The sequence below is a fragment of the Manis pentadactyla genome, chromosome 3 (genome assembly GCF_030020395.1).
Source record: "Manis pentadactyla isolate mManPen7 chromosome 3, mManPen7.hap1, whole genome shotgun sequence".
NCBI classification, from domain to species: domain Eukaryota; kingdom Metazoa; phylum Chordata; class Mammalia; order Pholidota; family Manidae; genus Manis; species Manis pentadactyla.
The window spans coordinates 150,703,577-150,718,243 of NC_080021.1; the positions used below are offsets into that span (position 1 = coordinate 150,703,577).

A 14,667-nucleotide genomic window follows, 5' to 3' on the forward strand; every position below is an offset into this window, starting at 1 on the left:
TTGTTTGTAACACTGATTCACACTTCAGTGTACAAGAACGCACATTTTAAAAACAAATGCTTAAATACAGAATAGGCATGCAACTGCCAGGGCCGCCCAGTGAGATGACCCGAAGGCCTGCCCTTGCATTCAGCCCTTCGGTTTGGGGAATGTCATAGTCTGACATGAGTGTCACTATCAAAACTACATTTTATGTCTTATGGACTCTGCAACCTCTAGAAACAGAAAAAATATATATATACATCCAACTCTCAAATTAAATCTATTTGATTCCAGAAATTATTGCTTGCTTCCCAAGAAACAAGTGAAACTTACGCTTTAAGGACAACCAGAAAGCTGTATCCAATGCACATGATCCCCACCAGAAAATAGGAGAGCGGCAGCCTGAAATTCATCCATCCAATTGTTCGTTTATTGTCGTAATAGCCATAAAAGAGGACTGAGTACTGTGCCAAGCCCTAAAATCCAACAACAAAGCCACTTAGCAGATGCTGTGAGGAGCAACTCAAAAAAAAAAATCAACTCTTAAGAGGAATGACAAAATGACATTAATTTTCAGATTTGGGAGATGGCTCTGACATGAGCTCTATTGTTTGGCTTTATGGAGTGAATGTTTCAGCTGCCACATTGATTGGCAGCCTCTCAGTTTACTCGAAATTCAGGGACTTCTAAACAGATCAAATTTTTACCCAAATCCAGGCTTGCTCAGCTGTGCAACCATTACTGTAAAATGCCCATTGACTGAAACATCAAAACACAATTCATTGTGCCATTAAATTTACAATTTTAAGGGCTTGCTTAGCATTGGGCAGAGGATCTGAAATGTGCTTCCTCAAAGTGTTATGGCAGGTTTCTATTTCCAGACACCTGAGCCACAGTGAGATAGGTTCTCCTTAAGCCACAGAGGCCGTGTCTCAGCTGACACTTAGCAAAAGCAAGGAGCATGTTTATTTGTGTAATTAAGCACTTTTTCCTAAAAGTGATCTGCCAGGGTTGGAATCACCATCTTCCAAAGCCGCTTGGGTAATCCTTCTTTATATACTGAACATTGGCATATTCTGCATCCTTTATAACGGTCTTCATTTTTCTCTCTTTCTCCAGCTCACTGTTTTTACTGTCAATTGTGAAGCCTTGTTTCTGTATTATTCACATCCCCAGCTCCTCTCTGACTTCATCTCTCCAGCAATAACTTAAAATAACTATGCTTTGGGAAGGAAGAAGACAGTAACTTGCCAACATGAGGTTTCCACTTGAGATCAGGTGAGTCACTCTTGAACCTTAGAAAATCCAATTGGCTGCCCTTAACATCATTTATACTGAGACAGGGACTTTGAAGCCCACTACTAAAGCAGGCAGGAGAAAAAGTAGGAGGGGGTGAAGGGTGGAAGAGAAACGGGACAAAATACCCTGGATGCTAGTTCCAAGAGGCGGAATTAAGGGAAGTAATTTAGGAAATTGCCTGAAACAAAGATTGTGCCTAGCTCAAATCAGAGGTCAAAAGAGATCTGAAAAAATTACTGCTTTCAAAATTTCAGCAAATTTATGTTCTAATACTGTGCAAGAATTACCAGGAAAAAAGTCTCTCCGGAAAACCCCTGAAGAGCTCACAGACTTAAGCAGGTTCAGGAAGGGATGGGATGGGGAGAGGTAAAAGCCAAAGTGCCTCCCTGTGTCACACCTGCCTGTATCTGTATTTTTTAGCTCAAGAAGAAAAAAAAATCCAACCCACAAGAAAATCAATGTCTAAACAACTAGCAGAAACCTCAAACAGAGGAAGCAAGTGGGATATCTCATGTCCAAGAAAAGAAACCAAGTAGATGGACTGGCCAACTGCCCAAGACCCAGAAATCACCCCAGGAGAATAATCATTGGCAGGATTTCCCTGAACCCAGTTCAATGACATCTTCTTGTTTCACATTCATGCAGTTAAGGTCTCTGCTTCCTCTCAGCTATTTTAAATCCAATCTCCTTCTACCAACCTTCAGACTGGCCTTCCTGTCCTGGCAATAATAATAATAGAACCTGGTAAGTACAGGCCCCTTCTGTGGTTCAAAGATTTCCTGAACTGTTTTTTTCCCCCCACAACAGTTGTCATTCTCCAAACTCCTGTATTTTCCTGCAACCTACCCTTACCTCATGTCTTTGCCACCATCCTGACACTTGGTAATAATAGTTGTAATAAAAATGTCAAACATAAATTTTATTGAGCATTTAGTATTTATGGAACACCTTACTTCCTTTCACAGGATTCTCACAGGAAGTTGATACTGTTGTGACAATTGTTTTCCCTCACTCTTGATGTCACCTTCAATGAGCAAAAGACCCAAAAATGGAACATTCCCAGATGCTATCCACTGCCTCCTCCTGGCCTAGTGGGGAGGAAACTAATCTGACAGTCCAGCATGGATGAAGAAATAGGAACTATGTGGCCACCTCAATTCCTCTTCCTGAGAGAGAACACATTGTGCCCGGCCCCTGCAAGGGGATCCCTGTCCTGGTTTAGGGCTACTGGGTAGAAACATGTGGCTGTGGAGCCCACTTGCCCATAAAAAGATGCCACATTCTTTAATATCATCTTTAACAGCATTAAAGGTAACATGTTGAACTCCATCTGTCCAGCCCTTTGTCTTAGTTCTAGTTATCCAACAACCTGATTAGACAAAGTAGGGGGTATTATTTACCATGATCCCCACCCCAGCCCAATAAAGACTCAGTAGCTATTAGCCCTGTATCTCTTTTACAGATGAAGAAACTGAGCTTTAAAGAGGTAGGTAAGTTGCCCACATTTACATAGCTAGTAAGTGACAAAGTCTGAGCTTAAACTGGGTCTCTCCAATTTAAATCCATATTCTGTGCAGTACTATTTCTTGGATTACTTTCTTTGCCTACCAGGCCTTGTATCATACTAATGCCATACCTTTCTGGTAAAACAAAGAAACCAGGAACCTTGTCAACCCAGCAGGGCCTTTTGACCTACACTGGATTGGTTGTAGGTCATGGATTGGTCCACGGTGGTGCCAGGACCTTTTGGAAAAGACCTGGATACCCCTTTTGAAAAGATTTCAAAAGGGCCTCATCTCCATAGTCATAAACATTACAACGTGTTATCTTTTTCTAATTAGTAATGGCAATGTTGGGATTAAAAGACACCTCCAAAATAACATGAAAGGAGAAAGCAAATCTACAACAAGCACCTGGTGAGCTTGTTAGGTTAGTACAATAGCAACTGGGGCAGCTAGCTCATCTGGTGTACGTGCCACTCAACACATGTTCAATGACTGGCACTGCATAAATATTAGATTATGACCAAAGCAGGTAAGGGTCCTTATTTTGGAATCCTAATTATTTCACAAGGGTTTTTTCAGTATCCCTATCATTCTCTATGCCATCAAGCATGTAAATGAAAGAGGTACTATTGAAGAACATAATTTTAAAAAGCTTTATCCAAATATCTCAGTAGCATATTGAAGGGTGGCTTCAAACACCCCTCCTCTTCCATCCAATGGGCCCACCATACTCCACACATCTTTCCCTTCCCCTTAAAAGTCCAATGGTAGACATCTGGAAGTGACTAAAATAGCAATGACTCCAAGTCTCGCCAAAGTTCTATTTGGTTTCCATGTCAGCATGCACGGCTTTCCCTGTGGGAGCGCTCTCCCACCCCAAAATCTGTGACAGAGGAGCCACAGTCAGAGCCAAGTTTCAAATGAGCACGGAAAATTTCTGTCCAGCTCTGGGCTCCAAGCTCGTGCATTGTCTATTATGACTAATTTCTGTTCAAATGCTGCAGCTGGTCTAGTCCACAGTCACCGATACACTTCCACAAGAAAGAGAATGTTTTACTGATGTTGCTAGGATTCAACATGTGTTATTTAACTTTTACTGAGAACTTACTATTCGCTATATACTATATATAGATAAAGTAGGGGACTGGATTACAGAGACCCCTAAAAAAGTTATGCACACAAAATGTCCCTTTCATAAGTATCTGTCACCTGAAATTATATTAGAACTCCATCCCTTTGGTGTTTCCCATGACTACAAATAAATACTCACCATGAAAGACACATCTATCCCAAGGATGGTAAATGAGTTTCATCACCCTTAGCAACTGTTTAATTTGTAGTAACTGTCAGATCATTATTTTTGGGGGAAAAAATCATGAAGTCAAAACTGGTGGAAAAGGAAGATAAAATTTCTGAACCAGACCTCCTGAAAGTATGTGAAGGGGAAGTGGCACCATACCAGTAAAGGTATATTTCTACTTTTCTCTGAGCTGTTATCAGTCATTTATACCTTAGTGTTAAAGAAAGTTTCAAGTGGGGATGAAAAATAGGCAATGACATCATTTTGTATCTAATAGAGTAGGACACAGGAGAGAAGCAATGTGTGAGAAGTCTAAAAACACCCAAAACAAACCTCAACCAAGTTCACAAGAACAGCAGCCAGTCTGGCACTTATGGGGTAGCTGCTAAGACCCAGCCCAGGGCCGCCCTCCTCTCCAGTCTGGCCAGGCTCCTGCCTAATGCTCTGCTCACTTCTGAGTTTCCTTTCCTTTATCTACAGCCCAGATTTGAGTTAGAAGACTGACACTATATGGCTCTTAGCTAGAAAGCATATAGATTACAAAGAGAAAGCTGGACTGAGCCTTAGCAGTTCTAATTTTCAGTAGTGGGAATGAACTTCTGCCTGTCTATAGGAGCATAAACAGTGAGCTCTGGCCCCCACAGAGCTGTAGTGGACAGTTTCTTTTGATGCCCATCCATGCATCAGTGTCTTTGTGCCTCTGCCTCCTTCCCACACAGTTGGCATACTGGTGTTCCGTGCCCCTTTCTGGCTGCTGGATACCATGCCCTCGTCAGGGTGCCCTCTTCCTGTTTTATTGTCCCTCCAAGAATGGGCATTTTCATGAGTGAAGTACCCAGAGTAGGCATTTAAAGAAACATTTATTAAAGATCTATGATGTGCCAGGCATTGTTCTAACACTTTATGCACACAGTCTCACTTATATTTTTTATTTTACCAGGCTGCTAGGTAGGTATGAATGCTATTTTACACCTGACAATTAAGAGGTTCAGAGTGGTTGTCTAATATCTCACAGGTAGTATGTGGCAGGATTCAAACCCAGGTCTGTCTAAATGCCATTGCTAAGTTCTTTTCATTAGGCTACACTGCATTTTTAACTGTGCTGACTTCTGTAAAAAGCACTTCCATTTGTCTTTTGTATCATGGTCCACAACTGACACTAGGGGTGTGAATTCTAGATCTTACACCCAGTGCCTGTTACACATCTCAGTCCACTTGGACGTCCCACAGGAACCTTGAACTCAGTACATTTAACAAGTTCCCTCAAACCAGCTTTTACCTCTTATCACAAGGAATGACACCACCAACCCACCTTGTCACCCCAGCCAGATTCATTATCTTCCCATTTTCACCCATAAGCCACATGCAGTCTCTTCTTAAGGTCTGTAGTCTCTGCCTTGTCATCACATGTAATACTGGTCCCTTCTCTTGTACACCACTGCCATTTACAGGCCTCTCCACCTCTAGCTCACACTAAATCCAACCAAGCCCATACATATTCACACAGAATCTTCTAAAGAGTAACAGGCCATGTTTCCATCCTGTTTTGAAACTCTTTGCATTGCCTTCAGGATAAAACTTGTATCTTTAGCATAATGAAGGAAACTGTCTTCACTGATTAGGCCCTTTTTGTTTGTTTGGCATACTCATCTTTTACTACTTGGCTCTCTCCCTAAATACCAGCTTTGCTGAGTCTTCATGGGTATTGAGTGCATAGCACCATTTAGTGCCTCCATGTTTGTGTGCATACTGATCCATCTGCTTGGAATTCTGTTTCCAGTTATCCTCCCCATTTGAGAGCCTAGTCTATTCCTACTCTTCCTTTAAAACTAGTGCTAAATAACTCTGTGAAGCTTTTGCGCTGACCCCTAGACTAGAACCAGTTGTTATGGGGAAGCAAATGGTGCTTTCTTCAGGTGTGCAGAACTCCACTGGATGGACTACTTACTCCCCAGCCTCCTCCATCCCTCTACTCACTCCATCTCAGAGGAGGTACAGTGACTTCCTGGATTAGTAAAGCTGGGATGAACTGGGCTTGCCTAGCCCACATATAACTAACTGTCTTCCTTTAGGAAATAAGCTGACCCAGTGTAAGTAGGACTAATTTGGAGCATGCTAGGAAGGCCATTTTACCAAGAATCCCAGATTTGTCCTCTAATTTGGCCTCTATTAGTAATGAATTGGACTTTTGGCACCCAGCTGCCTCTCTTTTCAAAAATTATTCAGAATTCAAATAGAGTGAGTCCAGTAAACTCCAACACTGAACCTCCTCCATCATACCTCCATGCACCTAGGACATGTATCTGTTAGCCTCAGATTCACATTGTATGGCAATTGTTTATTTGTATATCCAATTAGACTATGAGGTCCCTGTGGGCAGGGAATATATATTAGTTATCTTTGTATTTCCAGCATCTCACATTCAATTTATATTTGTGGAATGACTAAACAAAGAGAGAAATTGCTTCTGGTTGTCATTAGCAATCCTCAGTCAGATTAAGCTCCTTCAGACTATCAATCTAAGCCACCCTTTTCTACTTTCTTGCTCTCTACTACCCATTTTAATAAAATAGAGTAAATCATTCAAGACAGTGACATGACAATAACAATCTTATGTTGGGATTTAATGAATCAAAATACCAAGAAAATACCTGAGAGAAACTAAAGCTGTCAAACTTCAATTTTTTCTTCTGTGTAATTGCCAAAAATTCTTTCAAAATGAGGCAATCTCAGTGCTGTAAAATAAACTGCTATGTATGATTTCTTCTCACATTTGAAAAGTGGTCTTTTGTTTCACAAGGTTTAACAACACGATAGTATGGGGTTTTGCTGTTCAATTGACTTCTGGACTTGTAAATCTACCTACTAGTTCCTTAAAGTCATGCAAAATGAAATGCTATAAATTCATACATGAAAAGAGATGTGTGTGGTTATCCAGACCCAGTTTGTACTGGGTATTATCTTAATATCACCTATTTAAAAAAGAGTTTTTGAACAAATAAAAAATTTTTAATAAAATATGGAAACTACTTGGGAAAAATGAATTGAGCTGAGAAAATTTCAGCCCCATATTAGCAGCATATACTTTATTTCAAATATTTAAGATTAATGAGCATAATTAATATCAAGTACAATTTATGAGCAGATAATATCTATTGGACAGATATGATACTGGAACATAGGCTAAAGCGTTTACTGAATTGTTTAAATGTTTGTAAATTTAAGTAATCTGCCACAGTAAATGTATTAAACTCATAATTTGATGCTATTTGTACTACAGAAAATAATTCAATAGGTTATGAGGTTCTAATCTAACTCAGTTGCTCAGCCTTTAATCTATTAGGTTGGCAGCCAATAATTAGACATCAGCAAATCCTACCAGATAAACTGAGCTCTTCCAAACAATCTTAATCTCTCACCTGAACATTTTGATAGACTCTTCCGTGACCTCCTCACAGTCATCTTGGTCTTCTATAATCTGTTGACCTTTATAAAATCCAAGTTCGGTAATACTGGTATTCACTCGCCACTCAAATTACCTTCAATTGCTCTAAGAAACATAAATTATCGGGCCTAGATACTAGGTGGTCCCGCATGTTTTGATGCCATTCTGTGTCTCCATGCCATCTGCCCTGACGCCCCTTCATGCTCTGAGCTCTGGTTCCACTAGCCTTCATTTGGTCCCTTGAGTGAGGCAATCCTGTCCCACCACAGGGCCTTTGCCATGCTCCTCTCACTACCTAGAATGCCTCTCCTTTTCTCCAACTGGGAGCTGTGCTGACTCTTCAGAGCACAATTCTACTGTACTTTCTCAGAAAAACATTTATTATCTACCTCCCTCTCTTAGGCCCTACTCCAGGTCAGGTCCCCTGCCGTATGATCTCTTAATACTGTTTAGCTTTCTTTCATCACACTTGGCATGGTTGCAACTACATGTATATTGTGATTATTTGATTCTGAGGGTGGAGACTTTTTTGTTTCATTTTTTTTTTTAACCTTTGCTTGTGGCCTGCTACACTACCTGGCACCTGGCCAACTGCTCCATACAAGTTTATTGAATTAATGAAAAGAAAACTTGTTTCTGTGATCACATCCCAGAAAGGGAAACTGTTTTCATGTTCTAAGCATGGTAGCAGGATCATAGGCATGCCAAATTTTTGTGTAAAGAAAGCTCATCTTTGGTCCAGCCAGGCGCAGCTTGAGGAAGATACTGAAAACTAGAAGTTGTTGCTGAAGCAAAAAAGCACTGATAGAAATGCAGACCCTGAGGAATCAGTTTCCAAGCTTAGGAGAACAAAAGAATACCTAGAAAGCTAAAAGCAGACCCAGGGTCCTCTCCTGTCACAAGCCATAGATGTGCCGTAAAGAAGTCCAGGAGGGGCAGGTTAAGGAACCTATGAAAAACCAAGAAAAAGAGACCTAAAATAATTCACCCCCTCAAAAGGGCTCCCTGAAAAACCCTTGTGCACTGCTGGTGGGACTGTAAATTGTTGCAGCTGCTATGGAAAACAGTATGGAGGAGTCCCCCCAAAAAGTAAAAATAGAACTATCATATAATCCAGCAATTCCACTTATGGGTATTTATCTGAAGAAAATGAAAACACAAATTTAAAAAGATACATGTACTCCCATGTTCAATGCAGCATTATTTACAATAGCCAAGATATGGAAATAACCTAAGTGTCCATCAATGGAAGAATGGGTAAAGAAATTGCAACAACTTAGATGGGCCCCTTAGGCTGTATGCAAAATGAAATAAGATAGAGAAAGACAAACACCATATGATCTCACTTATATGTGGAATCTGAAATAAAAAAAAACTTATGGATAGAGAGAACAAACATCAGTGGGGGTAGAGGTGCACAAAATAGGGGAAGGGAGTCAAAGTGTACAAACTTCCAGTTACAAAATAAGTAAGTCATGGGATGTAATGTACAGCATGGCGACTATAGTCAATAATTTTGTTTTACATATTTGAAAGTTGCTAAGAGAGCACTTCTTAGAAATTCTCATCACAAGAAAAAGAAATATCTGTAACTATGTATGGTGATCACAATATATACAAATATCAAACCATTATGTTGTACACTTGAAATTAATATAATGTTGTATGTCAATTATAACTCAATTTTTAAAAAAGGCTCCCTAAAAATAAAAATGCATTTTCCTGAAAGAAAAGATGTTTCCCATATGTGAATCACAAAAATATGTCTCCTAAATGTGTCCAGGACAGTAAGAAGTGAAGGGACTTAAGAGAACTGAGAAGTGTCTGAGAGAGACATTTTCACTTTGGATAATCATTACCTAAAAGAACCGTTGATACAGGTAAATAAGGAACTGAGCTATTTGTTAACCTTCAGAATGTCTGTAACAGTCTCCCTTTGACGACAGACCTCAAGGTTGAGATATGGCAAAAGTGGGCAGGGCAGAAGGAATAGGCTTGGGATGATAAGACAGAGTGACACAAATGATTTGACATTAAAGCCAGCCACATTTCAGTGCCTCCTCTAATCATTTGCCCTGTCTTCTAACTAACTAACCAACCTCCAAACTAACTTATTTGAGTCCCAACTCCCTCAACTATAAAAAGATTATTTATCTTCATCCTGAAGGGTTGTTATGAAGATAAACTTCAATGTGTGTGCCTGCGTAACACATAATAGGTGTTAACTCTCCTCTCCTGCCCCTCCTAGGGCTTCCCACACCTCCCACATCCATGATGATCAGCAGAAAAACGGAAGCAGAGTTGACTCACCATTTATCCATATGCAGTGCCTTCAAGCTGGAAAGCTAAATGCATTTCCCTTTATTCACAGCTCAAATCTTTACCCATATGATCTCACCATCTGAAATCAGCTCAAGCTCCTTTCAAACCCCACCTCAGTTCCTCCCTCTCTCCCTTACCAGAGCACCTAAACTGCCCAGGTTCTTCCTCTTCATTCCTACGTCATTCCTGTGTCTCCAGGTACACCAACAAAGATGTCTTCTTACTGACTTAAACTCGTTCTTCTAATTCTACTGCTTCAGATAATATCATTCCTGCCAATTTGATTCATAGCATACCTATTAGACAATCTCCCTATTTCTCCCTATTTGAATAAAATATATTTTCCCCTTGTTCGGTTAAGACCCCTCACTGGATCCTCAATAAAAGGATAAAAAATCTGGTGCTTTTTAAATGGAGACTGAGAAGTCCTAAGACTGGCTGATCTTGCATATATCAAATGGTATTTGTCTACTATGAATTAAAGGATTTTGGATGAGTTATGACACATGCTTGTAAGTGACGGAGCACTGAACCCTAGAGGGATTCTTCCAGGGGATTCAGAAGGAAATTCCAAGGTTCCAACATGAAATTCACAGCTCCTCACAACTTCCCCCACCTCCTCTCAAAGGTTTTCTGACCCTTCCCTCCTATAGACTCCCTACCACCAGAGGTCATGCTTGCATCTCTTTTACAGTGTTCTAAAATTCTTTTCCTGCTTCTTGTCCTTGGCATCTATCTGGAATTGCTTAGCTAAGCAGATACAACAAATTAATCCATGGCCCAATTAGACTGTTCAGACACCAGTCATCTCTGCCCTGGGCCTGAAACATGTCTTTTCCTCCAGGCATCTCTGGGTTCTTTGGAGGTACAGAATTCTGGGTTTTCAGGGATCTGAAGGATATTTGGTCAATGGGTGCCTCTCTGGTACTACCATGATAGAGGCAATACTAGGCTGTCCACAAATGATTTGACATTAAGAGAGCACTTCTTAGAAATTCTCATCACAAGAAAAAGAAATATCTGTAACTATGTATGGTGATCACAATATATACAAATATCAAACCATTATGTTGTACACTTGAAATTAATATAATGTATGTCAATTATAACTCAATTATATATCATCTTATACTACAGAGTGGGCACCTCTATGAAGTACTTATTCAGCAGGTCAGGTGAAGAACTCAGGCTAGAGTAAATACTGAACTTGTCATTATATTTGAGAAGCTAATTTGGGAATTGTACGTTTCTTAGGACAGATGAAGATGGGATCCAACTATTTCAATTCCTTCTCCCTTTGTGAGATAGATAAAACATTAAATGGAGTCAGTCTGTGTTTCAGAAACAGTCAGCAAAGATGCTGTTAGAAATCAGTGCAGAAAATTACTGACAGGATACAGGACATAAGAAGAGCACTAGAGTAGGTGCTACTCATTAGCTGTAAGACCCTGGACATGCTCTGCGACTCCAAGTTTCCCTAACTTTATAATGCAGGACATGAGATGGAAGACCTCTAATGCATTTTTATCTCTAAAAATCTCTTATTTTGTGATACATGTCAAATAATTGATGGTTACAGTATGAGAAATTAAGAAAGCCTGCAAGTGAGTAATATCACTTCAGTAACTTCTTTATTTTTTCTTGACCTTGTAATAGTCTCTAGTTGCCTGGTAATCATTTTTCAGGTAGGCCTAGAATTACAGTGGAAAAGTGTATAACATAGGATACTCTGGTTTCCTTCTGCCTCTATCCACCTATAAATAGTATTTCACCAAACTGGGTATGAGAGAGCTTTCGAGGACAGTAATAAAATCCCGGTGAGCCCACTTGGGGCCCACACCCTCTACCCTAACTTTCTTCTGTATTCACCTCCTAGACCCTCTACCCTACCCCTCAGTAGCTCTCTCAGAGCCACCTTCTTGTCTTCCTCAATTGATGAGTTTCTTTCAAATCTCAAATGGACATTTTTCCCAAAACTTTTTATTTCAGTGAGTTGATGAATGTACAAGTGGTTAAACTTCAAAAATACATGTCTAGAAATCAAAAGATCTTTTGTCCATATCTCTGATATGACTAAAACATCAGAAAATGCCAATGATATTACTAGTTCTTGTTCTTATTAACCAGACTGGAAGTTTATTATCTTGATAATCAGAAGAAGAGAACAATGAATAAAAACAGTTTTGGGGGGTATAGTAATAAATACTTTAAAATTTAAAGATGAGATGGGGTGGAGGGGGAGAGGAAAACAGAAGAAGGTAATAGGAAAGAGAACTAAAATCTAACTCAGAGGCCATCTTCACTATGAAACCCAGCCTTTCCTAAACAGAATTATAACCACTTTCTCAGGCTGCCCAAGATCTTTTTTCTTATTATTTTGCTAACAAAATACACAACATATTGTATACTAGTTGCCTGTGTATCTTTTTTCTACTGTCATGAGTACCTTCAGGTCATGAATCATGTCACATTCATCTTTGTAAGACTAGTGCATGTTTATATTCAATAAACAAATGCTGAACTGAAATGAAAAGTCCAATCAACAAGGATGATTGAAGATTCCAAATGGCCCAAAGGAGGCGCTGCCACCACGCCTTACACATATTCTATAGCTTGCCTTTTTTCTTAGAGACTGGAAATCTTTCTTCAAGTGTACATTTATTGTACTGCTCACATAAATTAATTTCTACAATTCTTGCCTCAGGGGTCTGCAAGTCCTCCCTTTACTCAGGATTACCAGTCAACAAGATTCATCAAGTCTCTGTTGGTTGAATATTATTTTAAACACATCAAAGAAGACGTGGCCTATGTGATCTCCTCTTGAGGAAGCTCACAACTTAGGGGAGTTGAGCATAGAATTCAAAACATCTGTGAAATACACCTATGAACACCATGAACATGAAGACTGTTGATTGGTTTTCTCTCTCTCCTATGGTCTACAAAAAATCTTACTCTCATTTTCTACTCTTTAAAAATTTCCCAACCTCTACCTTGCTACTTTCTCACCCTCTACACTTTTTGAACATCTTTAATCTGGTCATCATTTTAAAAAGAATGTATGGAATTGAATGGTTGTCACAGACTTGAATCACACTCCAAATTGCTTTTTTAGTGGGCAAGAATGAGTCTCTGCCATAACAATAATTCCCACCCAGGGCGGCTCAAAGAGTAAGACATTTTAGTTCCACAATGGAGTAGTACTCATTTGGGTACCACAATGGAGGGATACTCATTTCAGTGTAATTTGAAAGTTAGAATTTAATATTGTTTAGTTTATTTGGTATTAACTATTCAGCAATACTAACTGACTCTTTTTGGAAGTGAAGAAGTTAATATGAAATGTCAAAGCTTGAATTCCCTAAGATTCCAATACATTTCCAAAAAGCACATTTGCAAACTATTCCTTGGCTCTCTTCCAAAGCACAGGTAAGACTATTTGCTTCAAGTCTTTGAACTCTTAGCTCTCCTTCATTCAGTAGTCTATACTCCTATTTAATCATATTATCATATTCCTAAACCCTATTCACTTTTTTCCCTCCTTCCCTCCCTCCCTCCCTTCCCTCCTTCCTTCCTTCTTTCCTTCCTTTTCTTCTTTCCTTCCTTCCTTTCCTCCTTCCCTTTCTCTCTCTCTTTCTCTCTTTCACTTTTTTATTTTTATTTTTTAACAGAGGCAGGGACATCTCTCTTAGACCTTCCTCCAGCCCCAGAAGAGGAAGCCATAGGGTTTCAGAGAATAAGAAAAAATATGTGCTCCTATCGGCACAGCTGTGTGGAGACACTTACGTTGAAGTCGTACAACACACCAAAGTTTGCTGCAGATGCCTCTTCAGCTCTGGGAACTGTTTTCCTAGGTAAACTTCCATATGGCAGACCCCAGAGGTACTATATGAAGAAAGAAAGAAAGCAGTAAACAACTGGAAACAAGGCCTGAGCCACACATGTGATTACAAATGGTTTTGTTTAGAAGCACTTCTGAAACTTTTCATGGATACCCTATGGGTCTCCATGTGGGGTCTCATGTTCTGGGAATTGACAACTAAGTCCACAGCTAAGAACAAAGGAGATGCTAAGGACCCTAAATTCCCAGTTCAGTGGACCACCAGCAGCAGACCAACCACACTGCCCAGAAGGCTTGCTGAGAGGCCCTACCACCCACTACCACCTCCAAACTGGTCTGCTTTACAGGAAGTCTGAAAAGGAGAAAAGTGGCCATTGGGGAGACTATAGGGTTGGAAAAAACCATACTACCCATGTCTACCTATGGGAATACCCCTTAGGCACAGGGTACAGGGAGATTCTATCCCTCGGGTTAAGGAAGAGAGGACTCAGTAGAATCACTCATACGATTCAGGGTATCACCTAGAAGAGAGGATTGCATGCTGGTTATGATATGTGTTTCATCACCACTTCAGGTTTACTGCCCTAACCTAACGCTACCAGACTAGAAGAAGTTATTAAGGGCAGAGCCAGTCAGTGAGTGGGCAAGACTAGTGTATTCCAGGTGCCTTGGTGAGAACTGCAAAAAGTACCCCAGGGCAGGCACATAGCTTGCCAAGCAGATACTGCTTCTCATGTGAGGGGGAATCTTCCCTTCGCTGGGGCTGGCAGGTGGAGGATGAATGTGGATGGCTGTCTGGGTGCAGAACTTAACTGGCAAGAGCCAAAGTCAACCCTTCCTCTCTCCTCCACACAATCTCACAGCTTCCACAGCAGCTTCCTGGCCTCCCAGGACTGAACAGAACAGAGAGTAGGTTCTATCTGTGCTATCTGGCTCCAGAATTGGGGGCCACAAAGGACAGAGGAGATCAGTATCT

General features: G+C 40.3%; 1 protein-coding gene across 2 annotated transcripts in view; it reads right to left on the minus strand.

The window, feature by feature from the left end:
• TMC1 (transmembrane channel like 1) overlaps positions 1-14,667 on the minus strand; it is a 96,582-nt gene that overhangs the window by 39,896 nt on the left and 42,019 nt on the right. For both annotated transcript variants that reach the window (XM_036893493.2, XM_057498582.1), the window contains 2 exons: positions 13,637-13,735; positions 316-458 (listed from right to left, as the gene is read on the minus strand). In XM_036893493.2, the coding sequence (XP_036749388.2) occupies positions 316-458; positions 13,637-13,735 (242 nt within the window). The remainder of the gene's footprint in view (positions 1-315; positions 459-13,636; positions 13,736-14,667) is intronic.